Source organism: Perca fluviatilis, chromosome 8 (assembly GCF_010015445.1).
Source record: "Perca fluviatilis chromosome 8, GENO_Pfluv_1.0, whole genome shotgun sequence".
NCBI classification, from domain to species: Eukaryota; Metazoa; Chordata; class Actinopteri; order Perciformes; family Percidae; genus Perca; species Perca fluviatilis.
This window is the reverse complement of record NC_053119.1, coordinates 6,559,730-6,587,595: the sequence shown is the minus strand read 5'-3', so window position 1 is coordinate 6,587,595 and position 27,866 is coordinate 6,559,730. Positions and strand designations below refer to the sequence as shown.

Genomic DNA, 27,866 nt, shown 5'->3' with positions numbered 1-27,866 from the left:
CTCTGGTGGATTTGTGAGGACTACGGTTAACTGCTCCTCAGATCTCTGCAGGGTAAATCCAGACAGCTAGCTAGACTACCTGTTTCTGTTGCACGACTAAAACAACTTTTGAACGTACACGTGTTCCACCAAAACAAGTTCCTTCCCGAGGCTATTTTGCAGAGGCACTGTTCTGGCAAACTAGTTGACATGTAAGCGATTAAAACAATTAATCAAACGTTTTAGAAAAAAAAATACATTGCTCAAGCTAAAATACTTTTATACTAATTAAACACAACTTGAAGTTATAAAACCTTTTGTACCTGTAGCCTGTCTTTTGAACATTTAATGTCAATTATTATTTTTACAATTTTAAATTTGTATTATTTGTATTTTTATTCATTCTATTTCTTATTTTCTCTGGCTATATTTCATTTATTTTTCTGATTTTATTATCTGTTCCCCATTACTTTCAATACGGTCAGTTTTTCTTGTTAATATAAATACGGTAGAATTGCGTTCGCGCAACCAAAAACGAACGTTCTGGGAACCAAAAATTGTTAGCTGGGAAGTGCTTTCCTGGAGTTCCCTTCACGCATGCGCGTTACAGCAGCCTGTCAATTCGAAACCAAGCGAGGGAAACAAGCCCAACTCCTGCAACCGTAAGTTTCCCTCTCTTGTTTCCAGCATGTAATGCGGTGTTTCCTTGCACATAATGACTCTTGAAGATGGACATTTGACCACGATGGGTCTTTTATTAACTGTTATGTCTGTTGTTTTGGGGAAGAAAATGTTTGGCCAGACCCAATCTATCGATCCTTATGTTTTGGGTTGCATTACTTATTGATACAAGTGTACAGCACATAGAGTATGGCTTTCTACATTTTACAAATCTGTAAATTCTTCTTTAAAATACGGCTTACGTCTTTTACGCATTCTCCACTAAATAAAATGATGTTGGTTTGTTTTGTGTTATGTTTAGTTACTTCTCTCAGTCCTTCGTGCCCTCAATATCAGGCTACTTTCCACCGCTTGAGGACCGAGGGACAGTTTAAATATTATTAAATAACGTGCTGCATTATGTGTTGTATGCTAGCCGAATTCACCCAAAGCGTGTATTTATTCATGTAATCTCGTACATTATATTCTAATGTATGTGTATGTTTGCAGAGTATCAATACAAGTTTAAACCTAAGGGTTTTGGGATGGAGTTCACTTGACGTTCAATTAAACGACATAACACGATGTGTCCTGCTCGCTACAGTTTTCTTTGTGTATTAGCTTACTTAAACACTGTATGAAATTAGTGTAGACTTGTCATGTGTGCTACTATTAGACGATTAAGTGCTAAATATGAGGCTACTAAGCTGCCCGTCCGTGGTAGTGTTTGCTAAAGTTGGCTAGCAGGCTAACGAGCTAACTTGCTGTAGCCAAAAGTAACTACAGTAACTTGTTATCCTTTTATATATGTCAATGCTTGTTATACAAATATATCGGCATATTTGTATGTGGTCACTCTTCATGTTAGCATTAGCTTAGCTGTTTGTATAACATGAACGGTGACTGGACCTGATGTGTATTTAGTGTACAGTAACATTACCTACTGTAGTGGCTTAACCCCAGTTTATGTTTACGTCCATTCGTGTCACAGAGGTAACCAGTAGTTGAATTATTGAATTGAATTGAATTATATTAGGCTGTGCAATGCTGATGTTATTTTAAATTTTTTGGGGTTCAAGGTGTTACTGAAAGCTAACTCTACTTGACATTTGTTCTTATGCAATGATTCAGTGTTTTAGAGTGAATGTGATGTTGTATCTGTGACCTCTAACCCTTGGTCTCTATATTGGTTGCTTGTTATATACGATATTAGGAAAATATCTAATTGTGATTATTTTGACTGATATTACGATTGCGATATGATTCATGATATTGGAGGGAATGATCATTTTTGTATCATTATTCTCATTTTTATTTAAAAATAAAAATAATATTTTTTTTTGCAAGGATCTGTACCAAACAAAGATATTATATTATATCTTTAGTCTATAGTGTGTGCGTGTTTCTCAAATGGGGGTATGTGTACCCCTAGGGGTACTTTGGAGGACTGCAGGGGGTAAGGGAGATATTTAACAAAAGGTGGTACTAAACTAGATGTCCAGAACATTGTTCCTCTTTATGTAGAATTTTTTTTTTCTACCAAAAATGTGACATTTGTGTCGCCTTCTTTGGACCTAATCTATCCTTCCTTCCTATACTGTCCTTCTACTTTTTACAAGTTTCTCGCTTTTTTCTTCTTATGTCACTGTTTTTAAAGTTTGATACTATTTTGACCTATTCTTGCCTTACTTCCTTCTAACTTCTTTCTTTTTTTTTTTTTTACAGTTTTTGTCTCTTTTTCTCATTAGCATTTAAATGTTTTCCAGGTCCAAGGCTGTTGTTTAGTAAATCTATCGCTGACAGCGCTGTACTGTTCCTGTTTGTATACACTTTTCTTTTCCTACCGAAAATGATTAGCACTGGTCAGGGGGTACTTGGCTTAATGAAACAATTCAAAAGGGGTACATTATTGAGAAAAGTTTGAGAACCACTGGTCTATATAGGATTTGTAGGCTGGGATGTCTCTGGAGCACCACAATACTTTATTTCAGAATGGTTTGACACATATTTTGCCTTTAACAAATATTGCACCCCCTGTGATTTGGATTATTGCGCTAGTCCATATTGTGATTTCGATAAAATTGCGATTAATTGTGCAGCCCTACTTCAAACTTAAACTCACTGTAATTCTCTTTGGTTGACAGTTTTTGTGAATCTAAATTCTTAAAATCTTAAAGAAATCTTTTGAGCAGCAGCAGTAGTAGTAGAAGAAGAAGACATCTCTCAACCACTTCTAGATGCAGTAGTCATTATGGGCCACTTTAAAAAGCTTATTTTCCTCTTATTTCTTCCACGTCCTTTGTTCAAATGAGGTTGTGATTGTGTTAGGAAACAGCTCTGCCTGTTTTTACTGCTGACATTTTATTGAGCTGCTGCATGGTTAATTAGATGGAGGGATGACAGTGTGGGGCCCAACGACTCGGAAAATGGATTTTGCTGGTTTACAATGTTTATTTTGGAGGAAAAAAAATTGCATCAGAAGCTAATTTACTTTCTTAAAGGAAAGAGGCTGCAGGTAGTTAATAGAAGTCACCGCTGCACAAAATTCCATTAAGTTAATTTCAAGTTGAGCTATTTTTATACTGTATTTGGAGTTTACACGTGGGTGTGTATGCCTTGTTCATGTCATATTGGACTTACCGCGAGTCTGTGACTTGTTAAACGTTACTTCGATATATATATATATATATATATATATATATATATATATATATATATGTACGACTTGGCACTAACTAATATAATTACCTGAAAACAAAACAAATGGAGGCCATCAGAGGAGACTTGTGATAGACAGTTGGGCCAATTAATGTGATCACAGTGAAAGTTGGAGGCAACTAATAAAGGCTGTGTTCTTTGCAGTAACGCCACACAGTTCATGGCCCGTACTGGACCTCGTACATCACCCTGTACACACTGAAACACCAAGTGGGCGTTTAAAGAATTAATTAACATTATTTGTTATTGTTAAAACTCAATTTTGGGGGAGAAAACTGCAGTTTTAGTCTGGACGAAGGGCTGAAATGGAGACCCAATGTGAACATACTGTCTCCTGGATTATCTTCAGGCAAATCTTTATGAGTTCTGAGCTGTGAGAGTTAAAAGTCTAGCTCTCTGTCCTGCTTTTGAATTGGTGGCCACTCGCAGTGGGATAGACCACTCAATGCGTGACCCCGGTGAGCTCCTGCTGGACAGGACTTTCATCTGGCTGTGGCATCCTGGTTATTTCTCCTCTTTGCCTCACTGGCTGCTGCATTACAGAGACCACCTGCCACTTTTATCACCCTTTGCACATGAAAGGTTTCCTGCTGCAGAGGCTGAGAGAGCAGACTGAATCTGTCCAGCATGAGGCTACCATACCGGTCCTGTGCCAGATCAAAAAATGCCCATATCGGCTCTGATCTGATACTTTCCGCTCCGATCGGGACATCCCTCGCTGTAGCATATAAATGTTAATTAGGTTAAGTACAAGTTAGTAAAGTTATTGAGTAAAACACACCGTCCTGAAAGAATAACAAGCATTTTCTTACAGTATATAGAGTATGTATTTATATAGAAACACGAAGAATTGAATTATGCTTGGACTGGTACAGACTTCTATCTAGTTCCATCTAGTTTAGTACAACTGACTACAAGATGTACCAGAGGCCTGTACTACGAAGAGAGAGAGATGCGCTCAGAAAAGTAAAAACATTTAGAGACAGACAACCCCGTTAACATTCCCTGATGACTATTTTTATGAAAGATATAGATTTTCAGTGGAGGGAATTACGTTTTTGACGGCTTGTTGAGCCGTGCATTAACAATGCGCACATCGGTTTGAATTATGTTTTTTATGTATTTTTTTTTATTTTCTCTCACAATCGCTTATGACTGCCAGGGTTGCAGCTGAAATAATAGGCTAAAGCAAAGACAGTTTATGGAAAGCACCAGTGTAATTATGGTCTGATCTTGGTCCTGACTGATGAGGAAGTGATATTGGTAAGCGTTGTGATTTACGCATTTACAGCGTTGGCTATTTATTTTTGCCAGCGCTTCCTTCCTGTTTTAGGAAGCAGCGACTATTTATTGCATTTTGCCTGTAAAACCGTGTCTGTGTTCTTTATATTGATGTATAATTATAGTTTGCTCTTCTTATGTAAAATATGGTAGATGATCAAAGAGTGCCAACAGGGACGTTGTAGAGCGCCCTCTGGTGGACAAACAGAACAGAACATGGTTGAAGGGTGTTTCGTCCGTTTTTATTTTATTTTTTAAATATTCATTTATTGGCCATTATAAATTCAATTCAATTTTATTTAAAGTATCAAATCATAACAGAGTTATCTCGAGACACTTTACAGATAGAGTGGGTCTAGACTACACACTATAATTTACAAAGCCCCAACAATTACAGTAATTCCCTCAAGAGCAAGCATTAGCAGTGGCTATTGCAACAGTGGCGAGGAAAAACTCCCTTTCAGGAAGAAACCTCGGCAGACCCAGACTCTTGGTAGACGGTGTCTGACGGGCCGGTTGGGGGTGTGATGAACAGTGGCGATAATAGTCACATTAAAGATAGTGGAACAGTGACTTTGAAGGTAGTCGTTGTAGTTCATGTTACAGCAGGACGTTGCGGGATGAAACGTGGCGCTGCAGAGCATGGGTGGATGCGGCGGACGCAGCAGAACGCGGCCGGGCGTTGCAGGGAATGAAGAAACATAAGGACTCCGGGAAGTAAACTCCCCAGAGCTAGGTTAGTAACAAGCAGTTCTGGGACAGGATGCATACAAAAGGAAACGAATGAAAACATTGATGAGAGGCTGTACTGGCCTGCCTCCCTCTACTCTCACTATATTATTGATTATATGATAAATAAATCTGATGACTACGAAGAGAAGCAGGTGGGCCGGGTTAGGCGGACGCTGCAACTCCTCACTTCTTAACTATAAGCTTTATCAAAGAGGAGAGTTTTCAGTTTACTCTTAAATGAGGTGACGGTGTCTGCCCCCCTAAATGCCGATAGTTTGGAAAATGCCTAATATCGGCCGATAATATTGGCCCGCCGACATATCGGTCGGGCTCTAACTAGTAATATCCAAAATGTGTGACTGTAACAGGACAGATAGTGGCCGCAGTGGTGTTGTAAGGGCTGTAGTGTCGGCTCAGTGCCCAGTTTGTAGATGAAGAGTAACAGCATGTCGGTCAGCTACTGATTCTCCATACAGAAACGCAACACAGCTCACACTTACACTGGGACAATCCTCTCTCCAGATCTATTCTGGGAGTTAGTTTTCTTTCTGCTTCGGTTGAGCCTCTCTCTCTCTCTTGCTCTCTTCTCTCTCTCTCTCTCTCTCTCTCTCTCTCTCTCTCTCTCTCTCTCTCTCTCTCATCCCCACAAAAAGAAAGAAAGAGACAAAGATTATGCAAATGTGGAGGAAAATAGGGTTTGTGTCTTTGGCAAGCGCTCTGGCGTCGGCAGAGGGAACAGAGAGTACAGTTTGTGATTTTGACACACAGTGGCTGTTTGTCAGAGAGGCAGCGTCTCATCATGGCTGTTTTCAATCATTCTCCGTCTGACATGTTTTTCTTCCCCCTCCGCCTCGCCCCGTACTGATTGGCTGAAGGTTGGCAGGATTATTTTACATCTTCTTCTGGTGTATTACTTAATTTCTGCCACAGAGGCATTGTATAACAAAACATGGCAGCTTACACTGATAAGAGATCAGTTTTAACTCCCTGTTGGCCATCAGTAAGTAGATAAATCATTTGAAATAATAACATAATAAATCAGAAATATGATCATACAATTTGGGTGTAATATCAAAATCTTCCCATAAAGAGAGGCGAAGTCCCTGACCTTCCGCTGGACCCCATGGGACCTTGTTTCTTAAAAAATATGGACTGTAGTGAACGGGGAGAGACAATATAATGATTTAATCCCATTTGAATTGAGCCATGAATTAAAAATAGTGCTTTCCTCTCCAACGTGTGAAATGACAGTGAGCATGTGTTAACAGAACTGTGAATGAATGGATCGCTTAATCCAAAGTTGGACCGCGCACCAGACAATGATTTATTTATAACCCAGAGCAGCGTCTGAAACAAGTTACCTGTTCGCCGCTGGCTTATTTCAATATAGGTTTTGTTACAAGTACTACAGATATGACTACATTATTTTGAACATGTGTAAAAGTAGGAATATTAGATCGGCTCTGACGGCAAATCAATTACCTGAAATACCCCACCCACACCCAAATATGTTATTTGCACCCTTTCTACAGTCTCTCTAGGCTATTACTTTTAAATGATTCATTGTAGTGATGTGTCACTGTTTTTATTCAAAGATTTACTGTAATGATGAGTAAGGCTGTTTTTTTTTTTTTTGTTACTGTAAATGTTTCCAAGCGTGCAGTAATGTCACTGTAGCTGATATCGTGGGATATTTAAACCGCAAAACTAAAATCTAAGGTTATAAAGTTGACAGAGGATACATAACTCGAGTTTTAGCTTCTGAAATAATCAATGTGACGCTGTTGACTGCTGCAAGAGAATCAAGTTTTTTGTCGAGTTTGTCGCAGTACCACTTAGTTTTGTGTGTAACCGCTCAGTGAACTACATCTCTTGTCTCGCACAGTGTACGTCCTCTTGCTTGCTGTTCCACAACACATGTAACGATATCTTAGCTCATGTGTTTTTATCCGGGAAGCAAAAGAACGATCGAGACCAGTTGCTCTTGGGAGTAACGTTACATCCCTGTACGAAACGCACCGACATCGTAGCTTCAGCCAGACGTAGCTTATGCGACTTTGGGGCGAGTAGTGTTTGCTTATTTTCACAGTCTTATACTTCCAACAGTTTTACGATAAACGGATATTTTCTTGACTTGAAAAAATGATCTTTTAAACTGAAAAATGTGCAATTCATGGCTCATTTCAAACGGGATCAAATCATTAATTGTCTCTCCCCCGTTACCGTATATAACGCTACCGTACATATTTCTTTTCCGAAATAAGGTCCCATGGTGATTTCGCCTCTCGATATGCCACAGTGTCCCTTTTAAAAAAAAAGACATTTATCCAAAATTATCAGGTTGGCTTTATATACTTCAACTGCAAGAATGAGCCCTTTTATTTGAAATATAATATTTTGCATATCATTTAAGAGAACCTTTCTAAGCGTCTGTATTTGAATACCCTCTTATTTGAGAATTTACGGAATATATTCAGGCGACGTTTGAGAATGAATGAATTATTTACTTTCTTACCATGATGGGCTGTCATTTAATGCCAATACCCCTGCAATGCTTTTCTGATCTTAGATTGCTGTAAGGTACGTTTTATACTAAATACCTTTGTGCCTTTTTTATAGGATATTATTAGGTTGTCATGTTCTCTGATATAGTAATTACAGACGTGCTGATTCTGTCGTCTTATCTGACAGCTTCCGCCCTCCGAGTGGTTCTCAGACAAAAAGTGAGATTTTCATTTGAGTAGAAATCTTTTTTTCAGTGAGGTGATGCCTCCATAGGAGCCCATTAAAACGTCTAACCATCTCCATTAATCCAATAAAACAGGTCGCCGTGGAGCCTGGAGTCAGCAACTCCACAGTGTCTTATCCCAAAAAAAATCTGCTTCTACAAGCACAGAAACCTTCATCATTTCTTTTTTACATTAGGGTTTTTCAACTCTGCGTGCTGAGGAGAACTTTTCAGAAAGTCAGCAGCAACAGCTGTGACCTGACATGCAGAAAGTAGACTTTTTGTGTTTCCAGTTAAAGTGTTAAAACTAGGGGTGGGAATCACCAGAGGCCTCACGATACGATATCATCCCGATACTTATGTCACGATACGATATTATTGCGATTTTAAACATATTGCAATATTCTGCGATATATTGCAATGTATTACCTTTTTTCCAACTTCAGATTTTTCCCAATTTCAAATGAATTTTGTCAACATCTGTCTTATCTAAAAAGATAAATTTCTTTGTTTGTTCATCTCACTTCAATTGTATTGGTGCAAAATGTGATTGTCAAGCAGACAAACTGACCAAGACGTATATCATAAAAGATCGATACTTGGCGTCTGTGTATCGATACAGTATTGCCATGAAAAATATCGCGATACTATGCTGTATCGATTTTTCCCCCCACCCCTAGTTAAAACGTCTTACATGAGACTCGTGTTCACTATAGACTGTACTGTAACTTGGTGGCAGGGTGGTGATGGCGCAGTGGATGTGATATGCCTTTGGTGTGGCAGACCGGGGTTCGATTCCCACTGTGATACATCAACCAATGTGTCCCTGAGCAAGACTGCGTGCGACCTCTGACATATATAGCAGTTGTAAGTCGCTTTGGATAAAAGCGTCAGCTAAATGACATGTAATGGATGCCATGAGTTAGAGATTTGTCATAATGGTAGGAAAATTGAAAAAAACAACCCATTATGACAAAAATAGGGGAGGTGGGCCCCCTCGCCTAAAGACAGGATCACCTCTGCTAACATCAGAATTAATTCTAACTCTTAACATGCGCTAGGGCTGCTCGATTATAGGGTTGGGTATCGTCTGGATTTTTACGATTCCGATGCTGAACCGGTACTTTTAAAACGATTCCGATTCCTAAACCGATTCTTGAAAAACTGAAAAATTACATCAAAGAAAGGCTTAATTGAAAATCATTTCAATTTAACAACATATTAACGTTTTAAACTAGTTGCATATATAATAAGTAAACCTAACAATGAATAACACGTTATTAACATGTTACACTATTAACAAGTAACAACAACATAAATGTTGAGTTGGTATGCTAACTAAACCAGCTTCAAACTTCAGCAGTTCTTTTGCAGAAAAATGAACCATATTTGCCTTCTCTGGCAAGATAGGACACCTCTCCTGACTTATGGCATGTCCTGCACAGGAGAAAACTCTCTCAGGTGGTGTCCAAGAGGCCTGTACACACACAGGTAGGAGTTTGAAAGGGCAGACAATTTGGGGAGGCTGTCCCGCCTAAAAAGGCCGTCTATCAGCAGTGATTGTAGAGTGCATGTCGGAGAATAGCGCGGACACGTGCTTCACACCGCGAGCGGGCACGCACGCCACTGGGCGGGAAAAGGGTGAAAGAAAAAAAGAGACTGCCGCTGTCCGGCGCGACAGAGGGGAAAATATTTCAGTCGACGCATTAAGTGGAACCGAAATGAGGAACCAAAATTTGCGTTCTAATCCGGTCCGAATACTACCGTTTGCGTAGGAACTGGTTCCATAGTGGAACCGGCTTTCGGTACCCAACCCTACTCGACTATGGAAAAACATTATCAAAATTATCAATAAGTCAGTATTGAAATCACGATTGTTTAACACGATAACTCATCGACTTTTGGAAAGATGTTGCATTTATTGAACTTAAAAACAGTGAAACAGTTAAACAAATCAACATTAAAAATGTTTTTCTTTTTATACTTTGAACCTCTCGAGTTCCCCTTAATAACACAAGACTATAAGAGTTTACTTGCAAAATGTAATGTGCAAAATAATCGTTTTTCTCGATGACATTGATTTTGTGATCGTTCGCGATCAAAATTCTATTAATTGCACTTCCAAGTTCAATATTCATTAGCTAGACGTGTATTTTAACGTCGGTAGACTCGTGTTGATCGCCTCTGTGGCAGACTGAGTCATATTGTTCAATTCAAACAACTTTATTTATCCCAAAATTTTGCAGTCAATTTTGCAGTCAACCAGTCACATAAAAAACAAACCGAGCAGAATAAACACCATCGCAATCATTCATTTAACCAACATGTCAGTAGCAGCAGGTCAACAAATGGGTAACCGAGGCAAGAGCAGCAAAGCACACACAGGTTGCCAAATTTAAGCCAAATAAAAAAAAAATACAACCATAATCCAATTTATGTGAAGTAATAAATACATAAATCAAAGCATTATGCTTCCCCAGAATTACAAGCTCTGGATGTTAGAGGTTGCTGCTATATTTAAGAGCCTAATGGCAGCAGGAATGAAGGAATTAAAGTATCTGTTGGGCCTTGTCATTCAATATCCAATTTCAATACCTAAGGAGTAAATGGCATCAGCGTCAGTGAGCCAAGAAGCAAGCAGCATTCTTCTACCAAGATCGAATAATGCTTGTGATTGGCTGTTTAGCACTACACGGAGGCCTGTCACGATAACAAATTTTGCGGGACGATAAATTGTCCCAGAAATGTTTGCGATAAACGATAATATTGTCTTTGAGAGACGATTTTCATCTAATATAATGATAATGGCATAATAATGCAGGTACACCTTTTCAAAGATCAATACACTTTTATTTCTAAAGAATATTTAACACTGGAACTGGAAGACATTTTAAATATCCACAATAAATGAACAAAACAACCAATAACAATAAATGAAATGGACTCAGTCTTTGTTAACAAAAAGTGCACTGGAATAAAAACCAAACACAATCGAAACGTTAACGTTAACTGAAAACAGCAGTAGTTTATTTTTAGCATCTCACATCACTCTTTCAGTCACTATGACCTCTACTACTACGGTCAAGAAAATTGTGCCAAAATATGAACAATAACGTCGCTGTCAACAGGCTTATCTGCTAATGTTAGCTACCGACCGTTAGCTTGAAACCATCCAGCAAATAGACGGTACCGTAGGGTGCCGTTACCTGAAACCGGTGATTTAACATCACCGCTCATTTTACACACAGTTTAACAACAAAACAAAACGCTGAGTGAACATTACTACCTTTTTCATGTTGGTTTTGAGCGGTATGCACCCCCACTAACCTGGAAAACAAATTTAAAACCGTAACGTTAATACAGCGTGTCGGAGGAATACAGCGTCTCCTGCAACGGGAGGCAGAGGCAGAGGGACCGTCACCGCAGCGTTCGCTAACATTAGCTTCTTGTCAAATCTGGGGTCTGATAAACAGTAAATTCTTCAACTACAGTGTCCACAATGCTATTTTCCAATAAACTGTAGCTGAAAAGATTTGTGCTGTAACATTACAATTTCTATTTGTTTTATAAAATTGGTATCGAATAGGAACCGGTATCAAAGTCACGGTATTGGTACTGGTATCAAAAATATTTGAACGATACCTAGCCTTAATTCTGTGTGCGGCTGCATGCACCGGACTGTGACTCCCACACCGTGACGGTTCAGAACAAATACATGAACCGTTATAGCTCTAGTTGCTGCCCTAATCATGATGTTGTTCATACTGTAACTTTAATGAACAGCTGACTGCTGTCCTCTCTTTCTCTGTGTACAGTGATGTTTGTATCATTGGGCCTGTGTCAGCTTCTTATCAGCTGCTGCTGCTGCTGCTTGGTTCATTTCTCACTGCCCTCTGGGAGGATTACTCTGATTCCTACTGCAGAGGAAACTCCTCCAGTCTGCATGGAAATATCTTCTTTAGATCTGTGTTTTCTACCCAGGGGTGAGAAGAAAAGACAGATGATTTTTAGGGATGCATAGATAAAAACTTATCTCCACTGCACAGACAGTGCGTATCGTACCTCCTTAAGTTCTTCTGAATATTTCCGGCCTCTTCTGATGATGACGCAGATGCAAGAACATGAAAAGATAAAACAGGCTATTTTTTAGTTTAACAGTGCCTTGTTGAAGCTACGATGAATCTAGGCCAGAATGCACTAATACTGTCAGGGTTCGGAGGTTCAAGTCTCTCTTACCGATCCACCGAAATGCTATTCCAATATATTGGCCAATAACATTGACCAGCGACGTGACATTGGAGGCATGTTTGTGTCCATCTGATATTTATAGGTCCAATATTCACTCACCTTTTTAGCTCGGGTCTGGTGTCCACCAACTCCTGGGGAAGGAAGGAAGGAAGGACGGAAGGAAGGAAGGAAGGAAAGAAAGAAAAGAAAGAAAGAAGACTTTCTTCACCAGCTGGCCTCTTACTGTGTCAGTCTGTTTGGTGCTGGGCAGGTATTGTACAGTGGATTTATCAGAGCTTATTTGCTTGAAAACAGTTGCTAGAAACACTAGGGTTGTGTATTGAACCTGGTGCCAATATGGTTCCTAATTAACCAGTATGTACCGGACTGAATATTGCAGATTTCGGTGCCTCATTTCGGTGCCACTTAAATCCCTGTGCTGCTCTCTGGTTCGCCGAAACGGACGTTACAACCAACTGAAAACAATTCCGGTGCAAAATGATCAGTCGACGACGAACGCCGTGCAAGCAGTAACCAGTAACATAGCTCTAGCAGGGCGTTCGTGGTTCGACAGCTCATGACTGTTTTCCAAGATGGCGCCCGCATGTATACATGAACGCTACTGTCTTTATAATCTATCTTTTTAATAAACTGTCAGTACACTTACAAAGTTCTCAATGCTTCTGTTTACATGTAAAGACCCTCATCATGCTACAGTGGAAGTGTGGCGCTATTTTGAGCCTTGTTAGTGGTATAGAAATAGCAATTTACCCTCTGCCCCTAAGGCTAGCTTTATAAGCTAATCAGCGGTTTGCGGTATCTTGTTTCAAGCTAGAGACACATTCGATTAGCATGAAAACATGTCCTAGAGAACGGTCGTCTCGGTACACATGTTATTGACCCCTAGGTTCATTTTGTGCCGAAATTGTCCTTGAAAATGCTAAAAAGCTTAACGGTCTAAAGTGTGGCTATATATCACTCGAAACGACGAACACTGAGACGTATACACAATCAGCATCTAAAGACACCATGTAGTCGAGCTGCACTTTTTGAGACACTATGGCCACTGCCGGAGTCTGAGTTGTCAGAGAAACAACACAATTGTGCATTGAATTGCACATCATAAGCTCATGGAGTATTCAAGTGCACCTCAAGAAACTCAGCTGTTGTTGTAAAGTACCCTTCTGCCATCTTGTTGTTCTTGTTGTTGTTTAACAGCAATTGACTGGTGAAATAAGTTATTGTTTTTACATTTTAAATACAAATTTGACCATAGGGCCTTAGCAATAAACCAGCCGTTCTTTAATATCGGCAATTGTCATTTTGCGTTGTTAAGTTTCGGTTCAGGCACGGCACATTTTTTAAAAGTATTGTTTTAGCACCGGTATTAGAAAAAACCCGAGCAGCAACCAACTGGCTTTTTTTTTAAAAGTGTAACCGTTTACTTTTTTACTGGAGGAAGTGTAATGCGGTTTGAGATAATTTAAACAGGAGTGTCTGTGTCCAGGGTCTTTCTGCCTGCCTGTTTTCTGCCCTCATCCACAGAGAGCCTGTGACTCGGTGCTGTTGAAGTGTGGTTTTTAAATGGCTTGTAATAAATGGGTTCTTTCGGCGCTGCAGAGCTGCTCCACCTCAATATACTCCCTCTGCTGTGCATTTGCAAGCTGCTCCTCAGCTGATAAAAAAACCCTGAAATCACCTGCTGAGCTGAGTGAGTTTTTATTTTTTTATTTATTCAATAGGTGAAGCTGCTGGAGCGTACGCTTGTGGCAGCTGGAGGTTTTATGTTACAGAAAATGAACCTTCAGGTTGCAGGCAACCCTGAGCTGAGTGTGATTCACCTCTGTCTATAATTAATGAGAATACTCAGCAAAATTGGGGATTGTAAAACGGCAATTAAATATGCTAGTTTAGAGTTAAGTTTGTCTCTCAGTGTATGGTGGGAGAGTCCTGTCCAGTGTACGGTTTGTGTTTATAACAGGGGAGCTGAAGTTTCAGGGGATGGTTCTCTCCAGGCTCATCACTTCTTGGTTTCATGATGATCAGTTTCTCAGTAGTTTAATGAGTCAAAGTGCTTGACTTCTTCAGCTATTTTGTCAGACCAACCGTCCAAAACCCATAGATATTCAGTTTACTGTGATGTAAAACAGAAAGCGGCATCCTCTCACTGCAGAAGCTGCAACAAGAGAACAGTCACATTTTTTGCTTAATATACAGTATAAGAATAAACCATGTTTATCAGAATTCTTGCTATGTCTTGCCTTCAGCAATTCACACACAGGTATCCAGGTAAGTCGATCGAGAACAAATTCTCACCTGTCACATTCACACAGTTCCACATTATCATACCAGGAAGCTGCCCGGTACAACCACAGTCTGATCTGCTGTTCACTGAGCAGCTCCACTGGAGCGGTTGGGGTTAAGGGCCTTGCTCAAGGGGCACCTCAGTGGTGGTAATGAGGGAGGGACAAGCGCTGCTCTTTCACTTCCCCACCCTGATTGACTGGGGATTGAACCGGTGACCTCCCGGTTACAAGCTCGTCACCACTGCCCCAAGATCTGTAATATAATATAAATTGAAAGCCCTCTCAGCCCATGTTTGCTGCACTGAGCTCGTGTTTGGAGATCCATCCTCTGTCCCTCTCAGCCTCCTCCATGAGCGATGTTGTTGGGATGAACTTGCGTTACCCTCCGAGTTAATGTCCCGGAGCAGCTGAGCGGTGCGTTTCGGTGTTCTCAGAGGAGCAGGAAGGCCGCTGTCTGCTCGGGGTGGCCCGGTTCACATTTGGCAGGGATCAGCTGCTGTCCCACCGCGGGGATCAGCCGATGTGGTCTCTGAAATATAGCTGCTGTGGGATGGAGGGACAGCTCAGTCTGTAGTACGGTTCATTTACTGAAGCTGAGCCGACAAACAAACAAACCAGCTTTTGAGGCTACAGGTCAGCCCGCTGCATGTGTAGATAAGGGCAGTAGATTTTATCACACAGGTGGGTTTTTGTCCCATCGCCAGCAGGATGCGGTGTGTCGGAGGAGCTACTGGCTCCACACGTATTTTTCGTCATACTGAAGCTTTATTTGAAATGCAACTAAAGATTATTTTCATTGTTGATTAATCTGTCAACTATTTTCTCGATTAATCGATTAGTTGTTTGGTCTATAAAATGCCTGAAAAATGGTGAAAAATGGGGATCAGTGTTTTTCCCAAAGCCCAAGATGATGTCCTCAAATGTCTTGTTTTCTCCAAAACTCAAAAGATATTCAGTTTACTGTCATAGAGGAGTAAAGAAACCAGACCATAGGGCCTTAGCAATAAACAAGCTGTTCTTTAATGTCGCCAACTGTCATTTTGCGCTGTTAAGTATCGGTTCAGGCACCGGTTAGACACGGCACATTTTTTTAAAAGTATTGTTTTAGCACCAGTTTGGAAAAAACCCAAGCAGCAACCAAGTGGCTTTTTTAAAAGTCTAACCGTTTCTTTTTATTTTAACTGGAGGAAGTGTAATGCGATTTCAGACAATTTAAACAGGGGTGTCTGTGTCCAGGGTCTGCCTTTATTGTATAAGAAAGCTGAGATGTGAAAGGGGGGAGAGAGGGAAGACATGCAGGAAAACCGTCACAGGTCTGATATTCCTTCTGCATCGAGGAATAGTAAACCTCTGTATATGTGCGCCCGCTCTACCAACTGAGCTAAGCAGCCACAGTCCAGGGTCTTTCTGCCTGCCTGTTTTCTGCCCTCATCCACAGAGAGCCTCTGACTCAGTACTGCTGAAGTGTGTGTGTGTTATTTTTTTTTTTATATTATTTTTTTGGGGCTTTTCCCTTTTATTATATAGTGACAATTGATACGCAGCAAAGGGCAGCAGGTCGGATTCGAACCCACGCCGCTGCAGGACTCTTGGGTTGTAATAAATTGGTTCTTTAGATGATTTGTCTTTTTTTCCATTCGAAAACCTCACTAATTATTTATCTAAATCCCAGCTGCTCAAAGTGTGACCCTTGGGTCCTCGGGAACATTTTGTGCAGCCCCTGAACACGAAACGATATGCGTGCATTATATTTGAATCATCCCCGCTCCATCTTAATACTTTCCCTTTCAGTAGATTACATTTAATGCACTAATCGGCTACTCCGTCAAACTGCGGCCCCCTGGGAAAACAAGGAGGTTGTCAGGAAAAATGGATTAATTTGTCGGACCTTGGGGGACAAAAAGTGAGCACCGAATTCCCCTGTTTGCAGATAAGGGGAATTTGGTGCTCACACAATATAATGTTAAAATGCCATTATGAGAGCAATCGCAAATCAATCATATGCCTAAATTTGCACTCAGTCATCTAAACCTTGAGAAGCACTGGTCTAAATTGACAAAATTCCGACTATCTGAGCATAGAAAAATGACTGACCAGATACTTGATGTCTGCCTCAGGTACATTTTCCTGATACAAAGGAAGGAACAACTCCTGTGTGCACCCACAAAAAAAAACATTCTAGTGTCACTGTCGCGGTTGTGTTGTAATTCTGAGCTGCCAGGTAAGCTGCAGGTGTGGAAAGTGTGTGAACCTGCAGCTCTGTGAGGTTTGTGACGTATTTGGGCTTCAGACAGACTGACCGAGTGACTTGAAGCATCTGTAGGTCAGATCACACCGAGCAGCACTGAGGCAGCGCGTGCCTCGGGCTCCTCCCCTCTGGTCTAAATCAAAGAGGTTTATTTGATTTTATTTATTTTTTCCCGGCTGGGTTTTCCGCCTGACTGAGCGCCTGACCGCACGGCCGAGTGAACAGCTCGCTGTACCTCGCAGGCTGTTCCCTCTCTGCCGTCCTCAGTCGACGAGGTACCACGAGGGACTCTCCGGTCAAATCTGCAAGAGCTCAAACTAACGAGCTCTGACAGGAAGCAACGGTGCTACCTGCTGGGAACACAGCCAACACTTTTCTAGGGTCCTCTCGGAAACGCCTCGCAGACTTTAACCCTCCCGCCGAGCTGTCGACATGGATCTGGTGGTTCCTGTCAGAGGGTTTTATCCTGGTAATGAGTCGTCCGTGGTGTAGGGCGGTCAGACTGGACTTTAAACCAAAGACCTTTAAACCAGAGATCACCGGTTGGCTGTGTGTGTCCTCTCTTATTAGACGGACGACAGATTGAAGTGTGAAACCACTGACATTCACTTCTGTCCAAACCAGACTAACCTGACCTGAACATTTTTAGATGAATCATCAGTGACCCCATTATTCACAAACCTAGCATTAAAGCAGAGACCGAACTCTATAACCCAAACTCACCCTGTTTGTTGGTGCAGAAACTAGGGCTGCTCGATTGATGGGGAAAAAAAAATCATAATCACGATTATTTAACACGATTACTCGTTGACTTTGGTCAGATGTTGCATTTATATTTATTTAACTTACAACAGTGAACCAGTTAAACAAATCAACAGTGAATGTGACATTTCCCTCAATACTTTTCCCGTTGAACTGTTGATTGAATTCCCCTTCAGAACACAAGACAAAGTAAGAGTTTACTTGGAAAATGTAACGTCCAAAATAATAGTTTTTCTCGAATTACTTTGTTTTTGTGATCGTTAGGTGCCAAAGTCCTAATTGCGATTTGAAATCTGACTAATTGCACATCCCTGGCTGAAATACATTTTCTCTTCATGTCCCTCCAGGTGACGCCATGCCTGTCCGTGTGTTATCGGAGGGGGCGGGGCCAGGCGCCCAGGTACCGGCACACCTGACCAGGATTCCCATCTCCCTCATCACCACCAGCACCGACTGCTCCAACAAAACGGTCAAGGTTGGTTTGCAGCAGAGAGTCTTTTCATTTTGACACAATAATAGGACTGAGTGATGGAAAGTAACTTATAGGGGTGTAAGAAAAAATCGATACACTTGAATATCGCGATATTTTATTTTGCAATACTGTATCGATTTTCAAAAAGGCAATATCGATTGATTTTTTTTCTTCTTTTTTAAACGTTCAAAAATATTCATGTAAGACAGTGGTTCACGTTTATGTTGTGTTTAAAGCCCCTACCGCTAGATGGCTATGCTGAGACACCCCACTAGCGCACTTGCCTAACAGTGCCTAGCAGAGCCTGACTTTTTGCGATTAGCTAACAACGTAGCTATGGCTGAACTTTGGCCTACTTTAGCATATAAAAATTAGATTTTCTGTGTACTGAATTGTTTACCTAAAGTCTTTTTTTTTTTTTACCATCATGTCTTTTTTTTTTTTATTAGTTTTTCTAAAATTATACTTAAAACAAATCCCAATATATCGCCTTACGCACAGTATCGGAATATATTACGATATATTGACTCGTGACCCATGTATCGTGATACGTATCGTATCGCCAGATTCTTGCCAATACACAGCCCTAGTAACTTAAATAGTGCATTGAAATACTGTACTCAAGTAGGGTTGGGTACCGAGACCCGGTGCTTATACGGCATGGGTGCCTTAACGACCGGTACCTACTGGACTGCATAGCAACGCGGATTTCGGTGCCTCATTTCGAAGCCACTGCAGTGCCTGCGCTGCCATCTGAAACTGACGTTAGAGGCAACAGAAACATCGCTGCATGTGACGAATGCTAGCCTGCTAAATAGTCCATTCATCATTAATGCTTAGGTTTTCCACTTCAACTTTTCCCTTCAGCCTCTTTGACAGTGACATTTTTACCTGACAACAGGACTTTCTTTCTGCAAGCATTTTCCACCAATCAGGACACTGCATACTACAACAACGTTTCTGTAATCACAGACTTTAACCATCACAACAACATCTTTTCCTGCACCGATAGCCATGTGTTCATCTTTTATTCCCTTTTAATTTTTCTGTCACCACCTGTTTACTAGTCTTTTTTTTTTTTTTATTACGCAAAACTGTTTTCTTGTTCCTGATTAGTACGCTGCTGTGATATATTTATGAAAACCAAAGCAGGAAAGTAATCCACCTTTTGTCTCGCAGCTCATTTTCGCTGCTCAGCTTTATAACGTGGCTTCGATCCGCGGACTGGCCCTCAGTGAAATTGTGCAGAGCGTCGGTGAGACCTAAATGCTTTTCAGGTCGTCTCTAAGTAAAATGTTTTTTTTCTTTATTTCTCTAAGGGGAAAGTGGCTCAAAAATGCCCGCTGGTGACGTTAGCATCTGACAACGTCATCCTGAAGGCTGTCATCCAAGGTAACGCTCAAGCATGTGCTTGTCTCTGTGTGTTTCAGCTGTCCGTTTTGAAGCTGCATTAGGTCGAAGCCGCTGCCTGCTGGGTTCTGTGTGTTATGAACTAGTTTTCAGAGCAGGTTGGTACAGAAGGAAAGAGTGAGTTGAGTGCTGTTCTACTTTAAAGGGCAGTGTTACTACAAGGAAGCAAACCTGTAACCTGTCAGTCACCGAGGGAAATCATCTTTTTGTGTACTTTGGGTAGATGTTTTGATGATGATTTTTAGAAAAAAGGAAACACCTGGAGTTATAGTATTAAGTTAAAAGATTGATTAATCATTACTTATTGGAGTTGTAAGTGATCTGTGTTGGTGAATTTTGACTATCTGAGCAAAGAACAAATAATCTGACCAGCCACTTGGTAACAGCTTTGGGTACAGTTTTTTTAAAGGTGCAATATGTAATACTGACAGCTAGTGTTTAAAATAGTTACTGTAGTACAAATTCAAAATACTGGAGAGAGTCGTCTCCCCCACCCCTTCCTGCCCAGACTCAAAGTTCACGTTAGTTACCAGGCTGAGACCAGAGCATCCACAACAATGTTGCTAGACGCTTATCATAGCCAGACATTACTTCACAGCACAGCGGAGTAGCTAACGTTAGATGCTGGCTATATTGACGGTCATAAAAGCCTGTGCTCACACGGAGCTCTGTACCCAACTGACAGACACACTTTTTCGGCTTAGAATTACAGTAGAAACCGCTAAAAACACAAGAACCTTGTTGTCCTCTCCACTCGACGGACAGACACACTTCCTCAGCTCAGAATTACGGTGAGAACCGCTAAAAATAACACTACCTTTCCTTCCTCTCCACCCTACGGCTACTGAACAGGCTACACGTTGTAAACAGCTGCAGCCCGCTTGGTAACGTTAGCTAGGAGTTAGCAGGGTTAGCATGGCGGCATTAGCTAGGACCAGTCGGGATCACTTTACTGGCTGTGTCTCAGTTGTTTTTGCGAGTAACGTTAAGGAACTCGGGTACTCTAGCTAGCTACGTATATAATTCAATGTGAGTACACAAATGTTGAAATGACATTAAATGCAGCCGTGATAAATTAGCCTGAAGCTAATGCTTAGCTACCTGTTCAGAAAGAAATTAGCCAACTCTGCGTCCTTTTGGGCTCTAAGCTCTCCATCTTTCAAATATATTTCCAATATTTACCCAGACGGGTTTGTTATGTCTCTGGTCACGCAACTGTTAGAAACATGCTGTTCTTTTTAGGTCGGGTAGAATCTATCTCCGTTGATCCTATTCGTTTGTTAGCTGCTTTCATAGCTGTACAACCGTTACAGCTGTAGTGCGCTGGGTTTACGTTTTTACAGGTATATCTGGCAACCCGGCCTGGCTGTCAAACTGGGCAGTTGATAATAACACATAGGCCAAAACACAGACAGAAATTCCGTCACGGAACGGAAATTTCAAAAGGGGAAAATACTGGCATTAGCATTGTTGTCAGAAAAGATAGTATTTCAACTTAGCATGTTTCCTTAATATTTGATGACTCATTGGGGTTATTTTGGATTTTGGATATTACAGTAAATATATTACATATTGGACCTTTAAATCCCAAACAGGGTTATAAATATAATTTGATGGTAAGATATATCTAATAGCGTAGGCATTTTTTCTTTCAAAGGTCAGCACTGTGAAGATTTTTGTTGTTGTTGGTCAACGATGGTAATTTGCATTTAAAAGTTTGCAAAAGGTTAGATTGTGTAGAGCAGGTTTATCAGAGCTTGTACTGCTGGAAAATGGGACTGAACCAGACAGTAAATGTGCTGTAAAAATGAAGATCCCAAAGCTGCACACTGTAGCACTGAAGAGGTGATGGTGTGGAGTGTTTCACTGTGTAAATGTGTGTGGGCCTCTACGGACTGTATGTGTGTGTTAAGCCGTCTTGAATGTAGAAGCAGACGGAGGCCAGAGCTGAGGCTCTTATTGTGGCGGGGTACATCCTTTTATTAATTAAAAATTCTGACACCTTGTCTATGGGTAGATCCTAAATCAGATCTGCTACGCTGGTCGACGTAGTTAGGTGTAGGCATAGGGAGTGGGGATTGGTTAGGTTTAGGGTAAGAATACCAGAGTAAGCCAATCGGAGGCAGAATAAGGCCGGCCATGAGGCACATCCTTTGATGTCGACACGTCTAGTGGATCCAATCTAACATCTACCCTGTATGTGTCTCCAGCTGAAGGACGAGCAGGTCCACCTCTCCTGTGTTGTTGGTTTATAGGCAGTTTTGATATGAACTGTCATCCAACTAGCCTTATAACATTCAATGACATCTTAATGACAAGTCCAAATGGTTCCACTTTACTCGAGGTCAAGGAAAAATATTCATGACACCATTATAATGGTGTCATGACAGCCAATGTTAAAACCAACCACTTATGACCGTTTAATGAAGTGTTAACACACATAAAGCTAAATAGTTTTTTTCAAGTTTGATAATTGGGCCTGGTATGACAAATTTATAACAATGGTTATATTGTCTTGTTTAATGTCAAGTTGTCGTCTCACAGAGATTGTTGGGTTACACTTTACTTGAAGGTATCTACATAAGAGTGACATGATACTGTGATGAACGTGTCATAAACATAAACAAGTCATAAACGTTTATGACATAACGCTTCTTTTAGCAAGTGTCATTTGGGTTTTGTCATGACAAGTTATGGTTAGGGTTAGTGTCCATGTGTCATGGCTGTGTCATGACAGTGTGATGTGTTCATGACCGTATCATGTCGCCCTTATGTAGATACCTTCAAGTAAAGTGTTACCGATTGTTGTCTTCGTTAATTTCAAGTTGTCATAACACAAACATGTCAAACAATGCCAACTTTTCATTAACAGTGTCACAATTTACCGAATGACACTTAATAACAGTCATAAACATCCATAAAGACTTGTATATGTTCATGACAGGTGTCATGTCAGTCTTATGCACACCCCTTACAAATAAAGTGTTACCTCATGTTCTGCGTGTGTTTTGCAGAAGAAGATTCTCCGCCGAACTCCTCGTCTCAGAACCCGTCCATCAACGTCATCCTGTTCGGAGCGCTGGCCAAGGACTTCAGTCAAACTGTCAATCAAGGGGTAGGTTCACTCAATCATCAAAGATATGATGTTTAGACAGAAACGTATGTCAAGGTACAGCAGTTATTTTGGATGTTTCTCTCGAAGCACGTGTTAAAAAGGAGAGAAATATGAAATCGATATAATATACCACATTAAGAGTACCACAGATAACTCCTCAAGGTTTCTTACTATCTTGGGCTGAAGAAGTGCAAACAGTAACTTTTTTTTGTAACTCCTTCTAAAAGAAATTTTTCAGCATTTATGAGTCGTGTTTCACGTGAATCTATATTTGGTGTGTGCAGACATGCTGTTGCGATAAAGTGTGAATGGTGATGATGATGAGGATGTCTGGCTGCTAAATCTAATTTGCAGTTTATTTTCTGATTCTTGTTCTCTCCTTTTTGAGTGTTAACACAGCCTGCTCGAGTGTTTTTTTTTTTTTTTTTCGCCTTCCTAGACAACTTTTTGTTTTTTTGGATGTCCCATGATCTTTGCACAGAGGCCAAAAAAAAAATCAGTAGTTCATGCGGTTCAGTTCCGACGGAGTATACTGCCGCCTTTTAAATTTACCAAAAGCCATCCAAATAGTTTGTTTTCTAATTTAGCTCTGATTATGCATCCACTTTGTCCTGCTTAATAAACACTGATGATTGTTTTGGAAAATACTGCATGTTTCTAGCCTGGCCCCGCCCTCCTACGTACTTCCACTCAATTTTCATTTTCCTTCCGTACACCGTCTGGGTTTGCGGTATATTCTTGGGTTTTCTACGGCCAAATCTTAACCGGTCCAATCAGCGAACAGAGGGAGTGGCTGAGAACGATGACGTTGAGGTTGTGACGTGCGCTAGTTTGAGTTGTAGTTCCGTAATGGCGGCGGAGAAAGATGCGAGCGAAGCCATTCGGTCCGTTGTGTCCTACCAGGCAGTACGTAGGAGGGCGGAGCCAGGCTACAAGAGTGGCTCTGGGCAGATCCAATAGTTTTAAACTTCAACAGAGTACCCGCCTTCAAGGAAGTTAACACTTGTCAATGGAGAGCGGCCAGACTCTCTGGACAAATTAAATGAAACCAGAGTCTGGTAGGACCAGGCTGGTGTACCAGAGTCTGGTAGGACCAGGCTGGTGTACCAGAGTCTGGTAGGACCAGGCTGGTGTACCAGAGTCTGGTAGGACCAGGCTAGTGCACCAGAGTCTGGTAGGACCAGGCTAGTGTACCAGAGTCTGGTAGGACCAGGCTGGTGTACCAGAGTCTGGTAGGACCAGGCTAGTGCACCAGAGTCTGGTAGGACCAGGCTGGTGTACCAGAGTCTGGTAGGACCAGGCTAGTGCACCAGAGTCTGGTAGGACCAGGCTGGTGTACCAGAGTCTGGTAGGACCAGGCTGGTGTACCAGAGTCTGGTAGGACCAGGCTGGTGTACCAGAGTCTGGTAGGACCAGGCTAGCATGTTTCTTCATCTTTTCACTTTAGAGGGCACAGAAAATAATGCAACAGTGCAAAACCTTTCTCTGAAAAAGGAAAGAAAAAAAGCAGTTTGAGAAAAACTCTGTCATCTTTGATTTTTGTTCACTCTTCATAATAATTTGAAAGAAATTTATAAAACTACACGGAATACAATTTAATTTTACTGAATGAGAAATAAGAATATGGTGATGATGATGTATAATGATGATTATGATATCGACTTTTATGGTTTTATTGCTCCATCTGTAAATTCTCATTCTTCATGCGAGACAAAACCAACAAAGCAAACATCCTTTTGTGCTGATTTTCCTCTAAATAAACTTGTTTAAATGGTATACTTTTCACTTTAAATGTAAATGCAAATTTGTATATTTGTTTTCCTTGGATGTATTTGGTTTTTCATGGTTGCTGTTCAGCTTGTGCTCGTACTAACACATCTGGCACAGACAGTTTACTGGCTCTGCATACTCGACGCTCCGCTTGGAATAACACATGATTTACTACATTTAATATATTCAACAGATTTATGTCAGTGTCCTTGTCAAACTTCTCTCCTTGAGTTTGGAGAAGATGCTCGGTCCTTAAAGCCTCTGAGGCTCGAAGAACAGTTTGAAAGCCTTTTTATAATATTATAATGTAAATATTCATGAGAGATGTTATTTTCATAAAAAAAAAAACGAGGCTTGGCTAGTTGGAAGGCGGTCTGTGGAAATTGCATTTTTCTGCATCATAAAGCCTGTGATTTGAATAAGGTAATGAGCTGAGTGATCTGTGTGACTTGTTGATGAGTAGGACATTATTCTGTAGGATGAAATGAATTAATTTACTTATGGTGAGGTTGGAAGAAGTGTTCGCTGAGCTGTGTCGAGGCTCTGATGGTTGGAAGTAACTGAAAAAATAAAGGGGGGAGAGTGTATACCTGCAGTTTATCCAGCCATTAACCCAGTGGTGGAATGCTATTTAGTTCACTTACTCAAGTACTGTACTTTATTATGAGTTTTTTTGGGGGGCATTTTTAGGCCTTTATTGGATAGGACAGTTTAGACATGAAAGGGGTGAGAGAGTGGGGGAGTGACATGCAGCAAAGGTCCGCAGGTCGGAACCGAACCTGCAGCCGCTGAGGCAAGGACTGAGCCTCTGTAAATGGGCGCGCGTTCTACCAGGTGAGCTTTTTTGAATGCAGGACTTTTACTCGTAACACAGTATTATTACACAGTTGTACTGTTTCTGTTACTTAAGTACAAGATATGAGTACTTCTTCCACCTCTGCCTAAACTGCTCCAAGCCATTTTATTCATATGTTGATATAGGTAGACATGGACAATAATGGACAAAACTACACTTATGCTTTAACTTTAAAGTTATAATCCTTGAGATTTCATAACATAAAACATAGTTTTTTGGTACAATTATGATATTGTTTCTGCAAAGTCCTATCACTGTATTTACATTTAGTGATCATCCCTCTCTAGAACTGTTTTCTGTCAGCGGCAGAGTCTGCCAGTCCTGGGCTGGATTCAAGTTCATTTGCACAGAAATGCTTTACAGGAAACAATGCATGCATGTAATCCAGCGTTTCTTTGATCTCACTGAAATCCGCCTCACTGTTCACCATTTTCTACAGCCAAATCACAGCTATATTAAGTGACTGCTTATGCAAATCGAACATTTCTTACTGCCGCTGCTTCATATTAAACGCTTTCAACTGGCTTTTATTAGGGATGTTCAGATCGGAGCTGATATGGGCATTTTTTTTTTACTGATCGGGGATCGGCTATTGTCACTTTGCCAGACCCTTCCTCCACAACGCTGCGGAGGAGGGTCTGGCTAATCCACACAGCATTCCGAGATGGGAGAAAAACGTGCTCTGGTTTATTGGCATTTCTTTAAACCAATCACAAGCGCCGGACGGAGCCACGGTGCCTCTGCAAAACTCCGATTGGACAGATAGTCTAGCTAGCTGTCTGGATTTACCCTGCAGAGATCTGAGGAGCAGTTAACCATAGTCCTCACAAATCCACCGGAGGTTAGAACTCCAACACAAAGAAAGCAGAAGGAGACGGACATCTGGCCAAAAAGAGAGACATCCACCTGAAAAAAATTCCGGATATAGACTCCGTCAGAATATTCTACACCATTCTAAGTAGAAGTTTATTTTATATGTGAGTTTTTACAAAAATGCTAGCTGCATAAAGTTAAATGTATTAAGCTGAAGACATCTTTTAGTTACTTAGCTTTTTTTTTTGTAAAGAAAAAAGAAAAAACGGTGTGCAGCTCTATTATCTAGGTAAATAGAAGTATCGGATCGGGACTCTGTATCGGCAGATATATATTTTAATAAAATAAAATAAAATTTGATTGGGATTGGGGGCCAAAAAAGCTGATCGGGACATCCCTAGCTTTTCTTGCGGAGCAGCCACAGGAAACGCAACAAATTTGTCACCACTAGCTCCTCTGTTTGTTTGTTCTGACAAAGTAGCTGCTGCAGAGGTGTGTGTGCTGCCTCCAGCCGTCTGGGTCCTGCAGTATTAAACAACATTTGCTGTCACCACATCAACCAGGACTGAAATGTTACGGATTACAACTTCAGCGTGTGCCTCAAAGAATGGATGATCCATGAATCATTCGTGTCTCAGAGCTCTGGTGTGACAGTTCACCTCCTGCAGCTCCTTTGAACTTTACAAACAGTGACTCTGAATCATGGCTTACTTTGAGTCCACTCTGATACTGTCACATGTGATGTTGTTTACTGAGCTGTTTCTTTTTTACCTGGACGGGGGACAGGGAACACATCAGGGATAATCGCCCCGTCAGCCGCATCTCACTGTGTTTGTGGTTTCACCCTCAGTGGCATCCTGATAGACGTCAAAGCGCCGTAAAGCTGGTTGAAGGCAGGAAGTCATCACCGCTGTGTGCGGCTGGAGATCACAGACGTTTTGTCAGGCCGCGTGTCTCCGTAACGTGATTATTCAGACTATCTGCTGTCCCTTTTGTCAGCCTCGAGCGCAGACTTTAAAACCGTCTCGAGGGCAGCTGACACACACCTAACAAAAGACAATCTCCACTTTTCACACCAGCTTATCTTCGGCGGCTTGTTGTGACGTCTTGCTTAACGTCTCCAAGGATGCAACATCTGCTTCAATCTGTCCTCCCTCTGGGAAGAGGGATGCATATTTATCTCTCTTTGCTCTCCGTTTTTAATCCCTGGCTTCTCTGCTTGTTTGTCTTGTGTTGTTCTGCAGGATGTGGTCGTGGCCTCTGGCTTCACCGTGGGCAAATCTCCCACAGTTCATAAGGACAAGCTGCACCCCTGTAACCTGCTGCTGTCGGGAGACGACGCCTGCATTTATGTGAGGACTTTTGTGTGTATGTGTGTGTGCGTGTGTTCTTGTTTAACTATATTCGATTCGTGGGGTCCAAAAACCGTGAATACAGTATACTTGTGGGGTCCGGACAGCTTTGTGGGTCAAAATGCTGGACCCCACAACTTTTAAAGGGCTGTTTGAGGGTTAAGACTTGGTTGTAGGATTAGGGTTAGATTTAGGTTATGGTTAGGGTGAGGGTAAGGGTTAAGGTTAGGCATTTAGTTGTGATGGTTAAGGTTAGGGTAAGGGGCTAGGGAATGCATAATGTCAATGACAGTTCCCCACAAAGATAGTGCCACACACTTGTCTGTGTGTGTGTGTGTGTGTGTGTGTGTGTGTGTTTTTCTTGTTTAACTATATTCGTGGGGTCCAAAAACCGGGAATACAGTATTCTTCTGGGGTCCGGACAGCTTTGTGGGGCC

The 27,866-nt window shown here is 41.2% G+C and overlaps 1 protein-coding gene across 3 annotated transcripts in view; it reads left to right on the top strand.

The window, feature by feature from the left end:
- The first annotated feature begins 528 nt into the window (after positions 1-528).
- The window catches only part of pot1 (protection of telomeres 1 homolog), an 83,513-nt gene continuing 56,175 nt past the window's right edge, over positions 529-27,866 (top strand). For 2 of the 3 annotated variants that reach the window (XM_039809783.1, XM_039809782.1), the window contains exons 1-6: positions 529-641; positions 12,454-12,596; positions 17,989-18,116; positions 19,433-19,505; positions 22,538-22,638; positions 27,322-27,429. In XM_039809783.1, the coding sequence (XP_039665717.1) occupies positions 577-641; positions 12,454-12,596; positions 17,989-18,116; positions 19,433-19,505; positions 22,538-22,638; positions 27,322-27,429 (618 nt within the window). In that variant the 5' untranslated portion in view covers positions 529-576. The remainder of the gene's footprint in view (positions 642-12,453; positions 12,597-17,988; positions 18,117-19,432; positions 19,506-22,537; positions 22,639-27,321; positions 27,430-27,866) is intronic. The other variant, XM_039809784.1, reaches the window with a different exon arrangement.